General features: G+C 47.8%; 1 protein-coding gene across 4 annotated transcripts in view; it reads right to left on the bottom strand.

The window, feature by feature from the left end:
• The window catches only part of LOC123747089 (AT-rich interactive domain-containing protein 3A), a 455,735-nt gene that overhangs the window by 98,072 nt on the left and 335,765 nt on the right, over positions 1-21,898 (bottom strand). For all 4 annotated transcript variants that reach the window (XM_069321604.1, XM_069321600.1, XM_069321603.1 and 1 more), the window contains one exon: positions 2,041-2,113. In XM_069321604.1, coding sequence (XP_069177705.1) covers positions 2,041-2,113 — 73 coding nt within the window. The remainder of the gene's footprint in view (positions 1-2,040; positions 2,114-21,898) is intronic.

The following is a 21,898-nucleotide window of genomic DNA, read 5'->3' as shown; positions in this document are numbered from 1 at the left end:
AGGGCCAGGGAGGGCAGGGCCAGGGAATGCAGGGCCAGGGAAGGCAGGCCCAGGGAGGGCAAGGAAGGGCAGGGCCAGGAAGGGCAGGGCCAGGGAGGGCAGGGCCAGGAAGGGCAGGGCCAGGGAAGGCATTGCCAGGAAGGGCAGGGCCAGGGAGGGCAGGGCCAGGGAGGGCAGGGCCAGGGAGATACTGTAAGGAAAGTCAGCCACTGTCTCACCAGGGTCCCCCCCGTCCCCAGTATTAACGTTCTTATACGTAACAAGGTTACATGAGTCTCTTGTACGGCCTCTGGGGGGATACACTAAGCCCCCCTTTCCAATCCCCCTTCCCCCATCCTCTACACGCTCCCCTGCCCCCTAACCCCATCTACACCCCCCCCCCCCCACTCCTCTCCTTCACGCACCTGCTCCAAAAATCCCCGCCACAGCTGTTGTTGAGAAGCACTACACCTGTTGACGTACTGTTCAGTAGCAGAAGAGGGGGACAGTACAGTGCTAACATGTCGACCCATTTTCGAGGCTTAGCGTCCCCGCGGCCCGGTCCTCGACCAGGCCTCCTTTTTGTTAGACCAGCCCGTAGCAGCTGTCTAACTCCCAGGTATCTATATTCTGTTAGGTGAACAGGGGGTGTGGTTATTACTGAACCAATGTAACTTTTTAAACGGTGATGGATAGGTCTAGGTGGTTAGACATTAACCCAGATGGAAACTGAAGCTGCTGTATCACACAACAGCTCAATTCGGGACAATTGGGTTGTTAATTCCGTTCCAATGCTACTGTACTGCTCACAATCCAGCCCAGCTTTTGTCCTCAATAAGTAATACACCTGCTTACTGAGGACAAATAAATCAAAATAGGCACCATAATTGATTTTAAATAGGCACTATTTGTCGTGAACAATCCCCAAGCCTGGCATGTACAATCACCACACCCATCATAAACAATCACTACACCTGACACCAAAATTTGTAAATAAAAATCAAGTTACGAAATTATATAAAACGTCCAAAGCATAACATAGCATAAAGCCTCCTCAAAAATAATCAGAAATGTGAAAACATAACACAGACACAACACATTGTGTTCAATTGTTGATATACTGTCATCAAGCGTATGTTTCTCTCACTGTTTCTTCCCCTCAGTATCTTGCACGTTGCGATCATGTCTTAGCTGATGAAACTTGAAGTCTTCCTGTAGTAACACATTTAGAAACAATTCAACGATACTAGTAACACGAGAAGGTAAGAATACAATAGGCACTACAGAATGCCTATTGGCTCATATGAAGCAATTTATATTTACAACCAACTCAACTCATCCACATACATGTCAAACCTACGTTTGAAACAATACAGTGATCTCACGTATTCGATTATGTTACCAGGTAATTTGTTCCATAAATCAACAGCCCTCCTTCCAAACCAGTATTTACCCAGGTCTCCCGCTCTATGTCAACATAGCCATTTGATTTATAACGTTTCATGTTCTACTTGTGAAAAGTAATTTGTAAAAATACAACAACACTCGCTACTCTACAACAACAACAACTGAGGTACTCACCACTCTCCTCTACAACAACAACAACAGAGGTACTCACCACTCTCCTCTACAACAACAACAACAGAGGTACTCACCACTCTCCTCTACAACAACAACAACAGAGGTACTCACCACTCTCCTCTACAACAACAACAACAGAGGTACTCACCACTCTCCTCTACAACAACAACAACAACAACAGAGGTACTCACCACTCTCCTCTACAACAACAACAACAACAGAGGTACTCACCACTCTCCTCTACAACAACAACAACAACAGAGGTACTCACCACTCTCCTCTACAACAACAACAAAGGTACACACCACTCCCCTTCGACAACAATAACATCAACAGAGGTACTCATCACTCCCCTACAACAACAACAGAGGTACTCATCACTCCCCTACAACAACAACAGAGGTACTCATCACTCCCCTACAACAACAACAGAGGTACTCATCACTCCCCTACAACAACAACAACAACAGAGGTACTCACCTCTCTTTTGCATAAAGGAGAACAGCTCGTCAAGGAAGTCTTTCCGCTTCACGTCGTCGCTTAGCTCGTACAGCTGTAAAGATCAGAGACACCTGTCAATCAAGGCCACACCTGTGTGTGTGTGTGTGTGTGTGTGTGTGTGTGTGTGTGTGTGTGTGTGTGTGTGTGCGTGCGTGCGTGCGTGCGTGCGTGCGTGTGTGTGTGATAAATTCATATCAATCATGTCAACTGAAAATCAGATATGTCAATATATTCACATATTTCACAAATACAAGCAGGATGCCCGCGGGGAATATGCACGCTTCTAAAATAACTATTTACGGCGTCTATAACACAACTTGGAGTGTCATGCAGTAGTGTGTGTGTGTGTGTGTGTGTGTGTGTGTGTGTGTGTGTGTGTGTGTGTGTGTGTGTGTGTGTGTGTGTGTGTGTGTGTGTGTGGCTCGCTGGCATATTACACACACTTCCTCGCAAGTATAACTTCTAATATAAAACAGAAAAGCTTCAGCTGGAGAACAATGTCGGTACTAAGTACTTACTACTGTTGGATCCACAACGGTATAGTCTACCCTCTGTTACACCCATACCAGAATACCCTACTATCTGTTACACTCATCACGATACACTCTACCTTCTGTTAGACCCATAATTCCTTCTGTTATACCTATAACGAAACGCATCTTCTTACTTCCCAACAACTCGTCTATATCCATATAAATTTTACCTTGATTTACCTGCTTGATGGTGTTCTGGGAGTTCTTCTACTGACTTGTGAGAGTTTGGTCCACCAGGCTGTTGCTTGGAGCGGCCCGCAGGCCCACATACCCACCACAGCCCGGTTGGTCCGGCACTCACTGGAGAAGAAAAATCCACTTCCTACTATATCTTTCACTCCAGTATACTGCAGTTTCTACTGTACAGGTTTGGAACCGGTCCTTCCAGTATCTTTCATGTGTATATGAGATATATCTCTCGGCTTCCTTCCAAGACGCTCTTTCAGAGACGGAACCACTACATTAAGAGCTTCTGTGACTCTATGCGTGCAGTAAAGGATCTCTGCAGACTTACCTGCTCTGCAATCTCGCCCGTCTTGAAAGGCGGATACGAGGAAAGCAATATTGCATACAAGATGGCTACTAGTGTTTTAAAGAAAACATTGAGGGGTGTGTGGCCTGTCTTGTTCCGCACGTTCTTGTTACCCACCCCCATCATCTTCCCCCCGACCCTTGCAACATTTGCTACATTGTCACCTCTAAACATTAAGTCTTGTGAAATTACTGGCAAGACATTCCACATGAGGAGACCTGGTCGAGGCCGCGGCACGCTAAGCCCCGAAACCATCTCAAGGTATACCTGGAATATACCCGGAGTGGGTTCTAGGAGCCTTTTTCTACTTCCCAAGCCCAGCCTGGTGGGTCAGGCTCGACTTGTAATAACTTGGCTGATCCTTTCTATGTGGAGAACTCACTGTTGTGTATCTTGTTTTCCTTCTAACGTCCCCCCCCCCCACATAGGGAGCCGGTCGACCGAGCGGACAGCACGCTGGACTTGTGATCCTGTGGTCTCGGGTTCGATCCCGGGCGCCGGCGAGAAACAATGGGCAGAGTTTCTTTCACCCTATGCCCCTGTTACCTAGATGTAAAATAGGTACCTGGGAGTTAGTCAGCTGTCACGGGCTGCTTCCTGGGGGTGGAGGCCTGGTCGAGGACCGGGCCGCGGGGACACCAAAGCCCCGAAATCCGAAATCATCTCGAAATAACCTCAAGATAACCACCGTACCGAACTAATTGAATTCTGTCACTGTTGAACGTCTTATTGCCTTCCTGTGCCTGTTGGAAGACTTGTGATAATATTTTATCGTACTTTTCCTGCATGTTCTCTAGGGCTGACCCTTCTCTAGGGTCATCAGGTCTGAAGGCTTGGCGGCAGTACCCGTTCACACGTCATCAACACGAAGAGTGCCCAGACAGCGACATCAATGACCGTAGAGGGGACAAGAGTGGCCAGACAGCGACATCAATGACCGTAGAGAGAGCAAGAGTGGCCAGACAGCGACATCAATGACTGTAGAGAGGACAAGAGTGGCCAGACAGCGACATCAATGACCGTAGAGAGAGCAAGAGTGGCCAGACAGCGACATCAATGACCGTAGAGAGGACAAGAGTGGCCAGACAGCGACATCAATGACCGTAGAGAGAGCAAGAGTGGCCAGACAGCGAGATCAATGACCGTAGAGAGGGCAAGAGTGGCCAGACAGCGACATCAATGACCGTAGAGAGGACAAGAGTGGCCAGACAGCGACATCAATGACCGTAGAGAGAGCAAGAGTGGCCAGACAGCGACATCAATGACCGTAGAGAGAGCAAGAGTGGCCAGACAGCGACATCAATGACCGTAGAGAGGACAAGAGTGGCCAGACAGCGACATCAATGACCGTAGAGAGGACAAGAGTGGCCAGACAGCGACATCAATGACCGTAGAGAGGGCAAGAGTGGCCAGACAGCGACATCAATGACCGTAGAGAGGACAAGAGTGGCCAGACAGCGACATCAATGACCGTAGAGAGAGCAAGAGTGGCCAGACAGCGACATCAATGACCGTAGAGAGAGCAAGAGTGGCCAGACAGCGACATCAATGACCGTAGAGAGGACAAGAGTGGCCAGACAGCGACATCAATGACCGTAGAGAGGACAAGAGTGGCCAGACAGCGACATCAATGACCGTAGAGAGAGCAAGAGTGGCCAGACAGCGACATCAATGACCGTAGAGAGGGCAAGAGTGGCCAGACAGCGACATCAATGACCGTAGAGAGAGCAAGAGTGGCCAGACAGCGACATCAATGACCGTAGAGAGGACAAGAGTGGCCAGACAGCGACATCAATGACCGTAGAGAGGGCAAGAGTGTGCAAGACAGCGACATCAATGACCGTAGAGAGAGCAAGAGTGGCCAGACAGCGACATCAATGACCGTAGAGAGAGCAAGAGTGGCCAGACAGCGACATCAATGACCGTAGAGAGGACAAGAGTGGCCAGACAGCGACATCAATGACCGTAGAGAGGACAAGAGTGGCCAGACAGCGACATCAATGACCGTAGAGAGGGCAAGAGTGGCCAGACAGCGACATCAATGACCGTAGAGAGGACAAGAGTGTGCAAGACAGCGACATCAATGACCGCAGAGAGGGCAAGAGTGGCCAGACAGCGACATCAATGACCGTAGAGAGAGCAAGAGTGGCCAGACAGCGACATCAATGACCGTAGAGAGGGCAAGAGTGGCCAGACAGCGACATCAATGACCGCAGAGAGGACAAGAGTGGCCAGACAGCGACATCAATGACCGTAGAGAGGACAAGAGTGGCCAGACAGCGACATCAATGACCGCAGAGAGGGCAAGAGTGGCCAGACAGCGACATCAATGACCGTAGAGAGGACAAGAGTGGCCAGACAGCGACATCAATGACCGTAGAGAGGACAAGAGTGGCCAGACAGCGACATCAATGACCGTAGAGAGGACAAGAGTGGCCAGACAGCGACATCAATGACCGTAGAGAGAGCAAGAGTGGCCAGACAGCGACATCAATGACCGTAGAGGGGACAAGAGTGGCCAGACAGCGACATCAATGACCGTAGAGAGAGCAAGAGTGGCCAGACAGCGACATCAATGACCGTAGAGGGGACAAGAGTGGCCAGACAGCGACATCAATGACCGTAGAGGGGACAAGAGTGGCCAGACAGCGACATCAATGACCGTAGAGAGTACAAGAGTGGCCAGACAGCGACATCAATGACCGTAGAGAGGGCAAGAGTGTGCAAGACACCCCCCTCCCCCCCCCCCCCCCCGGGTAATCCGTCATGCCGTGGCAGGAAATAAATAACAGGAACAATTACCATGATATCAACATTACTGGCAGCGGCCCGCGGGAGGCCAACACCCTGGGTTTATACCGTGATTAACCTGCCTATACATTAGGTGCGGGCGGGCGGGCGGCGGCGTGTGGGCGTCCTGGCGGGCGGCGGCGGGTCGTGTCACGCCCGTCACCCGCCCGCTGCGCACACCAGCTAATTGTTTCTGCGCAGCCCAGCGCTCACCAGGGCGCCCAGATGAGGGTAAGGGAGGTGTGAGGTAAGGGTAAGGAGCAACGTAGAGATGGGGTGACGGAACGACGTGGGTTATGTGGCAGGGCTGTTGCATATAGTGCAGTGTTGCTGTCTCTGGGGTGTGCATGATGGGCCTATCTCTTGGTCTCTGATTGTATCGATATAGTTATCTTGAGGTTATCTTGAGATGATTTCGGGGCTTTTAGTGTCCCCGCGGCCCGGTCCTCGACCAGGCCTCCACCCCCAGGAAGCAGCCCGTGACAGCTGACTAACACCCAGGTACCTATTTTACTGCTAGGTAACAGGGGCATAGGGTGAAAGAAACTCTGCCCATTGTTTCTCGCCGGCGCCCGGGATCGAACCCAGGACCACAGGATCACAAGTACAGCGTGCTATCCGCTCGGCCGACCGGCTCCCATTAGTATATATAGTATCCCTCTATACTCTCGCCTCATATACAACATTAAACCTTGCAACACTGGAGTATTGTTCAAACAGTTGCACTACGTCCTGTGCCTGGAACATACCTGGAGAGGGTTCTGCGAGTTCTTCTACTCCCCGAGCCCGGCCTGAGGCCAGGCTCCACTTGTGATAACTTGGTCCAACAGGCTGTTGCTTGGAGCGGCCCGCAGGCCAACATATCCACCACAGCCCGGTTGGTCCGGCACTTCTTGCAAGAAGGCTGTCCAAGTGCCTCTTGGATACATGGACCGTGTCATTATCTCCCCACACCGACCAACCCACACACACACCTCACCAAAACAGCCTCCGGAGGGGAATAGACAAGTTGAGCAAGGACAGCTTCTTCCAAGTGAGAAATGTAGGACATGAGAACACAGGTGGAAGCAGGAAACACATGTGACGAAGGAATGTAAGGAAACATTCGTACCCTGCACTGGTAGGCAACAGGTGGAATGCACTACAAGGAGAAGTTCTGGTGGCCACCGCCATCCATAACATTAATGGTCAGATTCAACACCACATTTGAGCGTCAGAAGCAGTTCAAATGTAATACAATAGGAACAATAAGGCCCGATGCGGGGGCATAAAGACCTTGTATGTATGTATATATATATATTATCATTTAAGGCATAAATCCTCACTCCCTGGACCTTACCCGGGTCTTACCTGGGGAGGGTCTCGGGAGTTATCCGTAGACCCTAATTGGTAAGTATTAATAGGTAAGTAAAGCTAAAGAAGAAACAAAGGTGCCGCAAAAATATTAGAAAGTTTTCTTTTGCAAACATTGAGGTAGACGGCTGGAACAAGCTAAATAAGGAGGTGGTAGAGGCCAAAACAAGTCAGTAGTTTCAAAGCGATATAGGACAAAGAGTACTGGGAAGACGGGACACCACGAGCGAAGCTCTCAACCATCCCCCAGCCACTATAAACCCACCAAGACACATTCAGAACGCACTAAAGCACTCCGTCCGGCAGGAATTAAAGTAACCAGGTTCTGGCACTCGAGACACCGGGGGAACTTGAAGGCACTCCCACGCATGGGCTTCGATTTCCAATGTCATAATCTTGAGATACCTCAGGTGATCCTCGAGGCGAGGCCGTGGGGGGCAGGGTCGGGTGTCTGGGGGTCGTGCTGCTGCTCCTCGAACAAGGATTAATAATGCCTTACATCTTGACACCCGATACTTGGCAGGCACCCCCCGGGAGGGCCACGGTGCCAAGCCAACCACTAACACAAACGGGAAATAACACCAGTATATGCCATGTATACTGGTGTAACAGACAGCTAATATACTGGGACAACTCTATCTAATATACTGAGCAAACTATATCTAATATTAGACTCGTATTCTTGTGTATACTATAATATACTCTCGAAGAACACCAATTATATATATAGAGGGGAAACGCACGCGGCATCCATGGTTCCTGCCCGCCATCTGAGGAGCTGGAGGAACTCCACAACCTGTGACTTGAAACCCTTTTTGTGTAAGGAAATTTTAAATAAAATACAATGACAAAATTACCATTATATAAAGGGTGGTTGGAGAAGACATGAGAGTCTACGCGGGTGCCCCCACAAGGCTTCTCCGGATGCTACATATTCTTTTCCTTGAGGTCGAGGGTCCCTACAAACGCAACCAGAGGTGGTATCCCTTTATATATATATATATATATATATATATATATATATATAATATATATATATATATATATATATATATATATATATATATATATATTTTATATATATATATATATATATATATATATATATATATATATATATATATATATATATATATATATATATATATATATATATATGTATATATATATATATATATATATATATATATATATATACATATATATATATATATACATACATATATATATATATATATATATATATATATATATATATATATATATATATATATATATATAAAGGGATACCACCTCTGGTTGCCTATATATATATATATATATATATATATATATATATATATATATATATATATATATAATATATATATATATATATATATATATATATATATATATATATATATATATATATATATATATATATATATATATATATATTGGAGTGGGACTGGAGAGGGGAGGGAGCAGACAAAGCGACCCCGTGCTGGACTGTAGCTGAAGGGCAAGAGAGGTAGGGAAGCCACAACGTTGAAGGGGGACTCGCAAGCGTAATCCTTGTCTTGTACCTAAACTTAAGTCGGTATAAATGGATCATCGCTTGCGTCGTCTTGTGAACGTTATCGCAGTGAGTACACACACACACACACACACAAACACACACACACACACACACACACACACACACACACACACACACACACACACACATACACACACACACACAAAACACACACACACACAAAAGGAGGTCTGGTAGCAGAGACTCTTGACTCTAAACTCTTAATTCTGTGGCCCGGGTTCGATTCCCGGACCAGGCAGAAACAAATGGGCAAAGTTTCTTTCACCCTGAATGTCCCTGTTACCTAGCAGTAAATAGGTACCTGGGAATTAGACAGCTGTTACGGAGCTGCTTCCTGAGTGTGTGTGTGTGTGTGTGTTTTAGTTAATTAAAAATTAGTTAGCAGTTAGTAACAGTTGATTGACAGTTGAGAGGCGGGCCGAAAGATCAGAGCTTGACCCCCACAAGCACAACTAGGTGAACACACTCAGGCTACAAAAGCAAAAATTCGAGCAAATTGTAAAGTGTTAAATGTACTGGGACACAACGATCTATCGACCGAGCTATCGAGTGGTCTTAATAAGGAAAGTTTCCAGAAGCAACATCCTGCTGCCAAACTGGAATTTTCGACTTTCCCCGACTACTACTACTGAAGCTCACAGTAATTAGTGATCCACGCCCGCCTAGTATAAATAGTCACCCACACATTATGTGTACAACTCCCCATTAAATACCCAGACAGTATTATGACAGAGTCAATAGCTTATGCTAGAGCCACTAGACTACATGCAAGGCGATGGAGAATATTGTGTGAACAAAACAAAAAACTTGTTGCACATTTGGAGAGAAGGGACTTTGTATCACACCACTACGAGCAAGGGTTCAGGGATGGCAAATCGTGCCTCACAGGTTTAATATGACCTAAGGGTGGACAGATTGCATTTTCTAAGATTGTTAGACAGCTTTTGATACAATACTGCACAAGAGGCTATAGCAAAATTTGGAGAAACAGACAAGAGTGACAGGTAAGGTGCTCCAGTAGAAAAAGGGCGTACCTCAGCAACAGAAAACAGCGTTACTGTGAGGTTGTGGAGACCTGAGAATGGCGAGATGTCACCAGCGGTGTCACTCACGGTTCTGTACCCTGACCCATCCTGTGTACCCTGACCCATCCTGTGTACCCTGACCCATCCTGTGTACCCTGACCCATCCTGTGTACCCTGACCCATCCTGTGTACCCTGACCCATCCTGTGGCTGATATAGGTAAAGGATCTTCTAGAGAGTATAGACTCATTCCTCTTAATGTTTGAGGACAATGCTAAAACTATGAGAAGGATTAGGCCAGAGGAGGACACCAAGAGACTACTACAAGATGACCTGGACAAACTGAAGGGGTGGTCCAACAAATGGCTACTAGAGTTTAACTCAAACAAAAGTGTAATAAAAATAGGTGAAGGTAGTAGGAGGCCAGACATAATGTACCAATTGGGAGATGAAATTCTTTAGAGATCCAGGAAGATCTGGGTGTTGATATTACGCCAAACTGGTCCCCTGAAGCCCACATGAAAAGAATATCATCAGCGGCATATGCGAGGCTGGCCAACATAAAAAACTGCCGAAAGGCTTTAAGGAATCATTCAGAATCGTGAATACCTCATATGTCACACCAATCCTTGAGTATGTGGTTCCAGCGTGGAGTCCAAGTCTAGTCTAACACAAGACGAAGTTAGAAAAGGTTCAGAGATATGCCACCACACTAGTTCCCAAGCCGAGAGGTATGAGCTATGAGGAAAGACTACTGGAATCATACCCCACGTCACTGGAAGACAGAAGAGTAAGGGAAGATATGATTACCAGGTACAAAATTCTCAGAGGAACTAACAAGGTAGATAAAGACAAACCTATTTAGCATGAGTGGTACACGATCAAAATGGAAACTTAGGACTCAAATGAGCCACAGAGACATTAGAAAGAAGTGTTTCCGTGTTAGATTAGTTAACAAATGGAATGTACTCCATACACAGTTTCAAATGCAGATATGATAGAGCCCAGTAGGCTTAGGAACCTGTACACCAGTTGATTGACCACTGAGTGGTGGGTCCAAAGAGTCGAAGCTCAACTCCCGAAAACACACATAGATGAGTACATAAGGCCATGTGTAGTTCAGCTTTCAGGTGTGTTCATGACACCGCCCCATGAGGTCATGGAGCTGGGATATGAGAACAAGGAGAAGGGTTAGGACGAAGGAATGCTCAACCCCTTGGACCATCGGGAATCGAACGTCGACCCTGCAAGAAGCCAGGCGGTCGCTGAACCGACCAGTCCAAATGGATGAAATATGAGTCAACTATCGTTCACTCCCGTGTATACAATAAAACAATGAGATCACCCAATTATCGCGCCTAACATTGAAACACACACACGTGCCCACCTGAAGCCTAAAAGGTGGGGCCCATGAGCTGGAGTATGATCTCCAAATTCATCAATTTCTTATTTTATTAACGTTTTGACTCTCAGGCTTTTTTTTTACGTCGAGTTTTTTGTTTATTTACGCTTACAAATTTCATGTCGAATTTACGACCAATAAAAGAGTTATTGTTCAAATTAAGCGTCCATTTTCTATTGCGTTTCGTGAGCATTTGTGATTGGTGGAAACCTTTACATATGCAAATGAGATTATGACGTCATGCTGTTTGCACCGTCTTATAAACTTATGGCTTCTCTCGAGGATTTAAATCACATTAAATAACTGCCAGCAGTGGTCTGGCTTCCTAGGGGCCGCCGACAATATTACAAACATTTCTTACAATATTTACGAGGATGGGAAGCCGATCGTGGCAACAGAAAATGTGAGATGATCATCTTGAGAAATTGCTGCGTCCAAAAGACGTTAATACTTATGATACATGACACACGTGCTAGTAATGTTTGGACTTAAGATTATCTCAAGTTTAACCTAAGTAAGGAAGTAACAAGAATCAGCCTTAATAGAAGAAAACACAGGCAATTAAAGAAAACGAAAATGAGAAAGCGACTGATTCTCTCTCTCTTCCCCCATTATATACTGTATACTGCATTTTGTTTTTCTTCTAATGTGAGGTGGATGCAATGTGACGATCTTCTAATGTGGATCTTCTAATGTGAGGTGGATTAACTCCTGGATCCAGGCGTTAGAGGTTCCTGGATCTAAAGAGTTAGCACTCGAGCCTGAAAGCACATTTAGGCGAGTTCACCATCACGAACGTAAACACCATATCTTTCAAATGAGAAACAGCTGGACCAAATGAGACAATTGTAGATGGAGACAGACAAGCAGGAGCTAAGGAGCTGGAGGTCGACCCTGTCAACACATCTAGGGCAGTGCATCTAGGCGAGTACCCACACTAATCCCAAGGTCACATTAGCGAGAGCAAGCCCGGTGTTGCCCTAGGCTGCCCAGAAGAGAAAAAAAACAAGTCTCACTTCATTTAAATAAACACCAAGATGGGACCCCGGGCAAGGTAGGGTTCCTCGTGTGATATAAACCCATAGTTGGGATTATACAGCCGCTGCTGCAGGAGGAGCGTATAACGCCGCAACACCCACACTCGGGTATACTATCCACACGGTGACAATATCCACCCGCGGCCCACCAGCCAGTCAAGAATCAGGTTACCGCCAACATCCTCAAGCGAGTACGCATAAAATATCTCTTGGCATCTGAGAGCGGCCGCGATGCAGTCTCCCTCAAGATTTCGTTCACTCAGCTGCAAGCTTACGCTCAGGCAACCATAAACCAGAGAAAGAGAGATATGAAATGAAACCAAGTGTAGAAATAAGATGAACGAAGCCGTCTGACCACACGGTTCAACGCCACGGCGATGTAAAAAGGGAAGTTTGATTTACTGACTCACCTGATGCAAGCCAGTGATTGATTCACCTGCGTCCCCACCTGCAGCGCTCCTCACACTTGTAAGCCATGAAAATAGCTTGTAGCGACACGAGGAAGGGCCCGAGACGCCTGGATATCAGTCATACCCTAGGAATGGACGCTAAGAACTGACGACTATCAAAACGACCCTTGATTTGATTGTTGCAGCCGGAGGCGGCTAGTTTATTGTGCACCCCATACTCATCCTGTGAGCGGTAGCGCAAAAAGCATTACAGAGGGCACAAAAGGTCTTTATCAGATCTCATCTTAGATTATTACATAAACGACTCTCGGTACCACGTTCCGGGACATCCTCCTCTTTACATAGTACTTATGTACAATGTACATAGTACTGTACATAGAATTATTATTATTGTAGGGCTGTGGACCACCGTACGGCCTTACGTCCACTGACGCAATGGACAATTAGAAAGTAGAATTTGGTACTATTGAAATTGGACACACCAGAAGTATATATTTTTTAACTTATGTTGCTAATAGAACCTAACCAAACCATTCTAACTTTAATCCATGCTATCTGTAGCTTAAAGAGTATATGTGCTATACTAGGCCAACGAAGTTAGAGTTTTAACTTTATTTTTAAACTCTATATAGTGAATAGTACCAAATTCTACTATCTAATTGTCCATTACGTCAGTATATGTACGATAGTGCACATAGTTAAGGGCTATCTAAACAGGAGGATGGGATAGTCCGGCGTGACTGCCTGGACCCCTAGGCCTATCATTTATTATTTATTGAACAATTAATACAAAATTGGCACAATTAGTCAATAATGATGCGTCACCTGTGTGCGTGACCGGCCTGCTTGCACGTGAAGCTTCTATGCACGTAAAGCTTGGACGCACGTAAAGCTTCTATGCACGTAAAGCTTGGACGCACACAAAGCTTGTATGTACGTAAACCTTGGACGCACACAAAGCTTGTATGTACGTAAACCTTGGACGCACACAAAGCTTGTATGTACGTAAACCTTGGACGCACACAAAGCTTGTATGTACGTAAACCTTGTATGTACGTAAACCTTGGACGCACACAAACCTTGTATGTACATGAACCTAGGACGCACACAAAGCTTGTATGTACGTGAACCTTGGTCGCACACAAAAGCTTGGACGCACACAAAAGCTTGGACGCACACAAAATTTTGGACGCACACAAAATTTTGGACGCACACAAAAGCTTGGACGCACACAAAAGCTTGGACGCAAGCCACTGCCGGGGAAATACCAATGGCATGGAACAGAGCAGATGAAGAGGCATTCTCGCTGCCATTGTTGAACACTTATGGCGGGTTATTAAGGTCACACGCACCCTGACTCACTAACCATCAAGTATACCTCAGTCCTTAACAAAATCCAGAGTATACCTGGATGTATATTCTGTGTGTATATCCCTGTTGTTGTTGAGGCTTTGGAACAAAGGCGTATCAACCTCTGGAAGGTTATTAAGGGTATATACAATTATATATACTTTAGTTCAGAATATATCTGTATATTAAATTCAGTATTTAGTATATGTATATATATATATATATATATATATATATATATATATATATATATATAATATATATATATTATATATATATATATATATTATATATATATATTATATATATATTATATATATATTATATATATATATTATATATATATATTATATATATATATTATATATATATATTATATATATATATATATATATATATATATATATATATATATATATATATATATATATATATCCCCTGTCGACTTGGGAACACTTACTATGTAAGGAGACTTGTAGGGCTGACGTCGAGGACTCTTCTCGAAGTCCTCAGGCGTGTAGGGTGACATCCTGCTTCCTTGGCACTTTCCCCTTCCTTAATGGCACCACACAACTTTATGGCACTTCTCGCTGTATATCAAAGTGCTACACACACACACACACGTGTTCGCTCACTCTGGCGCAACTCTTGTTAAACATTAACCAATGACATATACGATCTATTAGAATGTTAATTCTGATACACGCTCTGATTGTAGCGTGTTTGATGTGTGTGTGTAGTGTGAGACTGCCAAGTGCCGGGGTAACAAGGTTTGGGGCACTTGGGGGAGCAAGGTGTAGGGGCAGTGATGATGGGGTGCAGCCACTACACACACATCCACACCCACTATTCTATCAACCATCCCCTGCCTCGTCTTCCACACTTACACACCTGACTATATACACCTGGCCTCTGCTAGCACGCTAACTCGTCAAGAGGCAGTCAAGGCGTTATATTCCGCAATAATAAATGACGGCCTCCAGTAACTATATGACAACCCACATCGCGCGCCCTCTGCCCCCACACCGAGCTCATCTCACGTTATTTTAATCTGAAGCCCCCACCACCCGCCGCCGTCGCCGCCCCCACCACCACCCGCCGCCGCCGCCCACACCACCCACAGCCACCCCCAGCGGCGGAGACAACTTGTCACAGCAAGAGAGGGCTAACCCACGCGCACGTACCGCCGTTGTCATCGTTTTCAAATGACACAACTTCGCCTCTCCTGACGGGTAACTGGGGGAGAGAGTGGTGTGGAGGCTCCGGGAGGTCCATGTGGGTGTGTTAAGCTCACTAAAATCGTCAATAAAGATGTTAATAATAATAACTAAAATCGCCTCTAACGAACAATCATACGCACGTACACAAACACACTCACCCACATGCATGCACGCACAAACGCGCGCACACAACCGAACGGACAGTATTTTGAGGGTCAGAATCCTAAGGGCCCGGGTTCGATTCCCGGTCGAGCAGAAACAAATGGCCAGTTTCTTTCGCATGATGCCTCTATACACCTAGCAGTAAATAGGTACCCACAGGCTGCATCATGGGGATGTGTGTGTGTGTGACAAGAAAAAAAAAAAAAAAAATATATATATATATATATATATATATATATATATATATATATATATATATATATATATATATATATATATATAAACCGAACATTAGAAAGGAGAATTATAATTATAAGAGCAGCGCGATCCTGCAGGGACAAACAGTAAATACACACACACACACCCCAATACCTCGCACTTTACATGTACAAACATGGAACATTATCAGAGACCTAGCGAGGGAGGAAATTATTAGGGGAATGGGCCAAACCATAACGACTGTATAGCACTGGGAAGGGGTCAGGATACGGATTTGAGATGGGGCGGTGGGAAGGAATGGTGCCCAGCCACTTGGACGGTCGGGGATTGAACACCGACCTGCATGAAGCGAGACCGTCGCTCTACCGTCCAGCCCAAGTGGACTGGGAGAGACCGTGCGAGTAATGACCAAGAGTGTACTCTAGACCTACAAGAGCCTGCTTCACGTGTTGAGTAGTACCACCTCCCGTACTACTCAAGAGACGGAGAGGGTTCCGCTGCACCAGAGATACAACAGTGTTCAGATGTGATGACTGTGGAACTGTCCAAATATGATCTACATAAAAGTTTTATGGCGCCCTCTCTTGCCGGGATCACGCATGACATTCTGTCAAGGACGCACGCACAGGCGGGACCAAGCGCAACCCCCGCAAGCACAATTAGGCGAGCACGCACACACGCGAGATGTCACCAGTGGAGTCCCACAGGGTTCAGTCCCATGGTCTTATCCCGTTTCTGATATGTGTAAACGATCCCCCAGAGAGTATAAACTCGTTCTTCTCAATGTTTGCTGATCATGCAAAAATTATGAGGAGGATTAAGACCGAGGAAGACAGCAAGAGGCTACAAGATACCTAAACAAACTGAAGGAATAGTCCAACAAATGGCTACTAAAGTTCAACTCCAGTAAATGTAAAGTAATGAGGGGCACAAGGTACCGAATGGAAGAAGTTCATAATGAAACGGACAGAAAGAAGGATCTAAGAGTTGATATCATACCGAATCTGTCTCCTGAAGCCCACATATAAAGGATATCATCAGCGGCGTATGAGAAGCTGGCTAACATCAAACTGCATTTAAACATTTGTGTAAGGAATCCTTTAGAACCTTGTAAACCACATATGTAAGACCCATCCTAGAGTATGCAGCTCCAGTATGGAGTTCATACCTTGAAAAGCATAACACGAAGCTGGAGGCTGGAGAAGGTTACACCACTAGACTTGTTCCAGAACTAAGAGGTACGAGTTACAAGGAAAGGCTGAGTGAATTGGGCCTCATGTCGCTGGAAGACAGAATAATCAGTGAAGACGTGATTACAACATACAAAATCCTCAGGTGAATGGACAGGGTAGATAAGGGCAGATTATTTAACAAAAGTGGCCTGGTACTCGCACAAGGGGGACACAGGTGGAAAGTACCCAAATAACCCACAGAGACACCAGAAAGAAGTTTTTCAGTGTGAGAGTAGTTGATAAATGTACAATACTAGGAAATGATGTGGTGGAGGCTGACTCCATACACAGTTTTCATTCATTGTGTCGGAGGGACAGGCGGTCACTTTATACATGCAGTACATGTTAGGCTTATATCCAGGTTGCCCCGCAGGGTCGAATTACTGACCCTCCCCAGGATGCAACCCCATAACAAGTTGACTAACCACTAGGTACCTATTTACTACTAGGTGAACAGATGCATTAGGTGATAGGAAACGCGCCCAAACATTTCTGTCCCGCCCGGGATTCGAACCAGGAATTTTGTATTGTGAGTCGAGAACGAAACCTGACTGTACTGCCGGGAATACATGTGGTACACACAAGTGTAGATATGATAGAACCCACTAGGCTCAGGAACCTGTATACCAGTTGATTGACAGTTGAGAGGCGGGAGCAAAGAGCCAGAGCTCATCCCCCGCAAGCACAAATAGATAAGTACAAGCACACACGTCTGTTATAACCCAGTTTTTCTCCCGGCCAATAATTGTTCGTTACTATCACCTGACAGGCTATGAAAAGTGTTCCCAGATCCATCACACGAGATGCAGCCAAACGTGCCGTTGAGGCAGAAGGTCTGCTGTAGCCTGAGGGTGGCAACACTGACGCCCGCCAGTTAGCGGGAGCCTGGCATATTCTGGCGGCTCCCGCAAACACTTTAGTAAACACTATGTCCTCCACTCACATCACGCGCACTCGCTTCTAATTGATCACTCGCACTCCGAGCAATGAATCACTTTCGAGATGAGACGGAGGACGAGACAGGCTTGCCCCTTGATCACTGTGAGATGGCAAATGATTCCCTTCGTATCCAAGACTCGATCCTCTGTCACGTCCGACCGTCTCTCTGCCTCGCTGCCATACGCTCACTGCCTGCTGTTTGACATGACTGCCGACACTGCTCTCCTAGTTATACACACAGAATACACGCATCTTTCGTTGCGTTTTGTCAAAATACCAATGACTTCCATGGGTATGTGATCATTCTGCGGGGTAGCGAATGTAAAAAAGGATCTTGAAGTTGGCGCTGCCAGCAAACCATGGCACCGAGGGCTAGATTTGGCGCGCGTCTCGGCACAGTGATGCAACCTCAACCACCAGGAAATATCACCCGCGATTACAGCCCGGACGCTCGAGAACGCCAAGAACACACATCACAAAAACGCGCGATAAAAACGTCCCATACATGTGTTGTGGATCACATTGCAGTGGTGGATTAGAGGGGGGGTAGTGGCCACGGGTTTCTTCCCCTTTACTTAACAAAGGAGAGAGCGCCGGGGACTCAACTGGCAGAGCAATACAATAACTCCTTCACATTAGTCGGAAATGTTGATGAAGTCGTTCTGATGACGCGCCATCTTCCCAGAAGCACAAGATGGGTGCGACTCGATTAAGATCCTCTTCTGATATACTCCTACACACAAACAGGAAGTCCCGGGATTGCGTACTGAATCACCCAAGAATGCACAAACGGCGACTTGAATGACATCCTATATTTCCGCTACTTGCTTTCAGATTTACGGAATCAGGTTACACCGTGCGTGCCTTTCTCGTCCCATCACCACTCGCACCCACGTAATGCCTCGTCAAACAAGCATGATGAGTATATGAGTATATCAATACTCCGTCACGAAGCTACCAAGAGTTACTTCACCTGACCCTCCCGGGGCATGGAATTATCCGGGGTTATTGTTACAGCAGTGGCAGCCCCTCGCCACGACCCTTGCCCGACCCTCACCACACACCCCCCTCCGGTTTACGACTCTTGCAACATAATTCAATTTCCTAACGTGGGAGGCTCAGTCAGAGGTAGTCTGCGTGTGGCGTGTTGGGGTGGGAGGGGGTGCAATACACGCCAGGGTGGCCGACGACGGGACCGTATCAAGGCGGCCGACGACGGGTCCGTATCAAGGCGGCCGACGACGGGTCCGTATCAAGGGGGCCGACGATGGGTCCGTATCAAGGTGGCCGACGACGGAGCCGTATCAAGGCGGCCGACGACGGGGCCGTATCAAGGCGGCCGACGACGGGTCCGTATCAAGGCAGCCGACGACGGGTCCGTATCAAGGCGGCCGACGACGGGTCCGTATCAAGGCGGCCGACGACGGGTCCGTATCAAGGCGGCCGACGACGGGTCCGTATCAAGGCGGCCGACGACGGGTCCGTATCAAGGGGGCCGACGACGGGTCCGTATCAAGGGGCGCCGACGACGGGTCCGTATCAAGGGGAGCCGACGACGGGTCCGTATCAAGGTGGCCGACGACGGGGCCGTATCAAGGGGGCCGACGACGGGTCCGTATCATGGGGGGCCGACGACGGGTCCGTATCAAGGTGGCCGGCGACGGGGCCGTATCAAGGCGGCCGACGACGGGTCCGTATCAAGGGGCGCCGACGACGGGTCCGTATCAAGGGGGGCCGACGACGGGTCCGTATCAAGGTGGCCGACGACGGGGCCGTATCAAGGGGGCCGACGACGGGTCTGTATCAAGGGGGGCCGACGACGGGTCCGTATCAAGGTGGCCGACGACGGGCCGTATCAAGGCGGCCGACGACGGGGCCGTATCAAGGCGGCCGACGACGGGGCTGTATCAAGGCGGCCGACAACGGGGCCGTATCAAGGGGGCCGTATCAAGGGGGCCGACGACGGAGCCGTATCAAGGCGGCCGACAACGGGGCCGTATCAAGGCGCCCGACGACGGGTCCGTATCAAGGGGGCCGACGACGGGTCCGTATCAAGGGGGCCGACGACGAGGCGGTATCAAGTGGGGCCGACGACGGGGCCGTATCAAGGGGGCCGACGACGGGGCCGTATCAAGGCGCCCGACGACGGGGCCGTATCAAGGGGGCCGACGACGGGGCCGTATCAAGGTGGCCGACGACGGGGTCGTATCAAGGCGCCCGACGACGGGGCCGTATCAAGGGGGCCAACGACGGGGCCGTATCAAGGCGCCCGACGACGGGGCCGTATCAAGGTGGCCGACGACGGGGCCGTATCAAGGGGGCCGACGACGGGGCCGTATCAAGGTGGCCGACGACGGGGCTGTCAAGGCCACTTGAACTCTTGACACCATGTGCCGAAGACGGCTCAACGAGCATGTGATTATGAACGCAGTGCGACGACGCAGAGCGTGTCATCTCCGTGTGACTGTTATCACACATTATTATTTAGTTCTAATCAGCATTTATACATTTTAAAGCAGGCGACGGCATAAGGTTTGGGTGTCCGCCTGTGTGCAGGGTGGGGAGGCCTCGCACGCCTCGCCGCCCGCAGAGTTAAGACAGCCTCGGGTGTTTGTGGACGTAAGTATCGCGGCGGGTATCTGAGGGAGGGATCACAGCGCTGACTATTAATGAAATTCTCGGTGTGGACAGAGGGTTTGTGAGCCCCCACCCCCCCACCACCACGGGGAGAGGAAGGGGAGAGGGGATAGGGAGGACAGAGGGAGATGGGAGGCACAGCGGGGGACCAGTACCACCCATCCCAACCTACCACCTACACGCATTCCACCCGCGCTCATCAACACCCATCCCACCCTCACTTATCAGCACCCATCCTACCCATACTCATCTCAGGGGCTATTCATGCCCGTGCTACCTCTTGGGTGGCTTAATCTTCATCAATCAAGCATACTCATCAACACCCATCGCACTCACATTCGTCAACACTCATCATCGTACCAACATTCATCAATAACCATCCCATCTCTCCCTCATCAACGCCCATCATCCTAGCCACATTCATCAACACCCATCATCCTACCCACACCTCCTCCCAGTCAATCATCAACACCCATTCCACCCACACTAATCACAACAACATTGTAATGTACAATGTTGTACATTATCACAACCATAGACGTACCCCAGTACACCTCTGGTTGTGAGACAGTATTATTGATTTTCATCAAGTTGTTAAGAATATCCCATCATATTCTGATTCTAATCACCGCTCCTGCGAGCCTCCAACCCGTCCTCTCAACTAATAAGTCGCGTTTTTACGTTATGGTAACCAACGTTAAAAATGTAGCCTACAATGAAAAAGTAACAGCTCACAAATATCTACGATATCTATGCTTCGGACTGATTAGGTTAGGTGGGTTGCTCAGGTTAGTACGTTTCTGGTTGTGTTGGATTTTTTACGGAATGAAATATGCACCACCAGACTGGGGTCCAAGACTAGGGGTTCCAAGACCGGGGTCCAAGACTAGGGGTTCCAAGACTGGGGTCCAAGACTGGGGTCCAAGACTGGGGTCCAAGCTGAGGCTCAGACGCGGCGTTTCAGAGGCACGACCCTTAAATGTAAACATCCCCCCCCCCATGAGGTCTGTGTGACACCTACATGTGAAACAGCTCAGCTGGTCCTCGCCTCTCATCTGGGCACCAGTGCTCGTCGTGACGCCTGTACACAATTACCCAAGTTTCTGCAGGAAGTGCCGCCACCAACCGGGTCCTTGTGGCTGTGTGGGCTCCCGGCGGCCTCCTCCAAGCAAGTCTAAAGCACCAAGTTATCACAAGCCTGGCCCCAGGTCGGGCTTGGGGAGGAGAAGAACCAGAACCTACTCCAGGTATACTCCATGTATTCTAGTTATATTGGAGTTTATAACAATAAATCAGAACCTTTAATGGGGGGTAAAACTGAACCCCAGGACAACTCTCTCTCCCTTTATGGACGCTGCGACCTTGTTTACAATCATATCTCAAGTTACGAGACTCGTTGGGTGGCGCCGCTTTCC

Source organism: Procambarus clarkii, chromosome 10 (assembly GCF_040958095.1).
Source record: "Procambarus clarkii isolate CNS0578487 chromosome 10, FALCON_Pclarkii_2.0, whole genome shotgun sequence".
Taxonomy (NCBI): Eukaryota; Metazoa; Arthropoda; class Malacostraca; order Decapoda; family Cambaridae; genus Procambarus; species Procambarus clarkii.
This window is presented reverse-complemented; position numbering and strand designations above follow the sequence as displayed.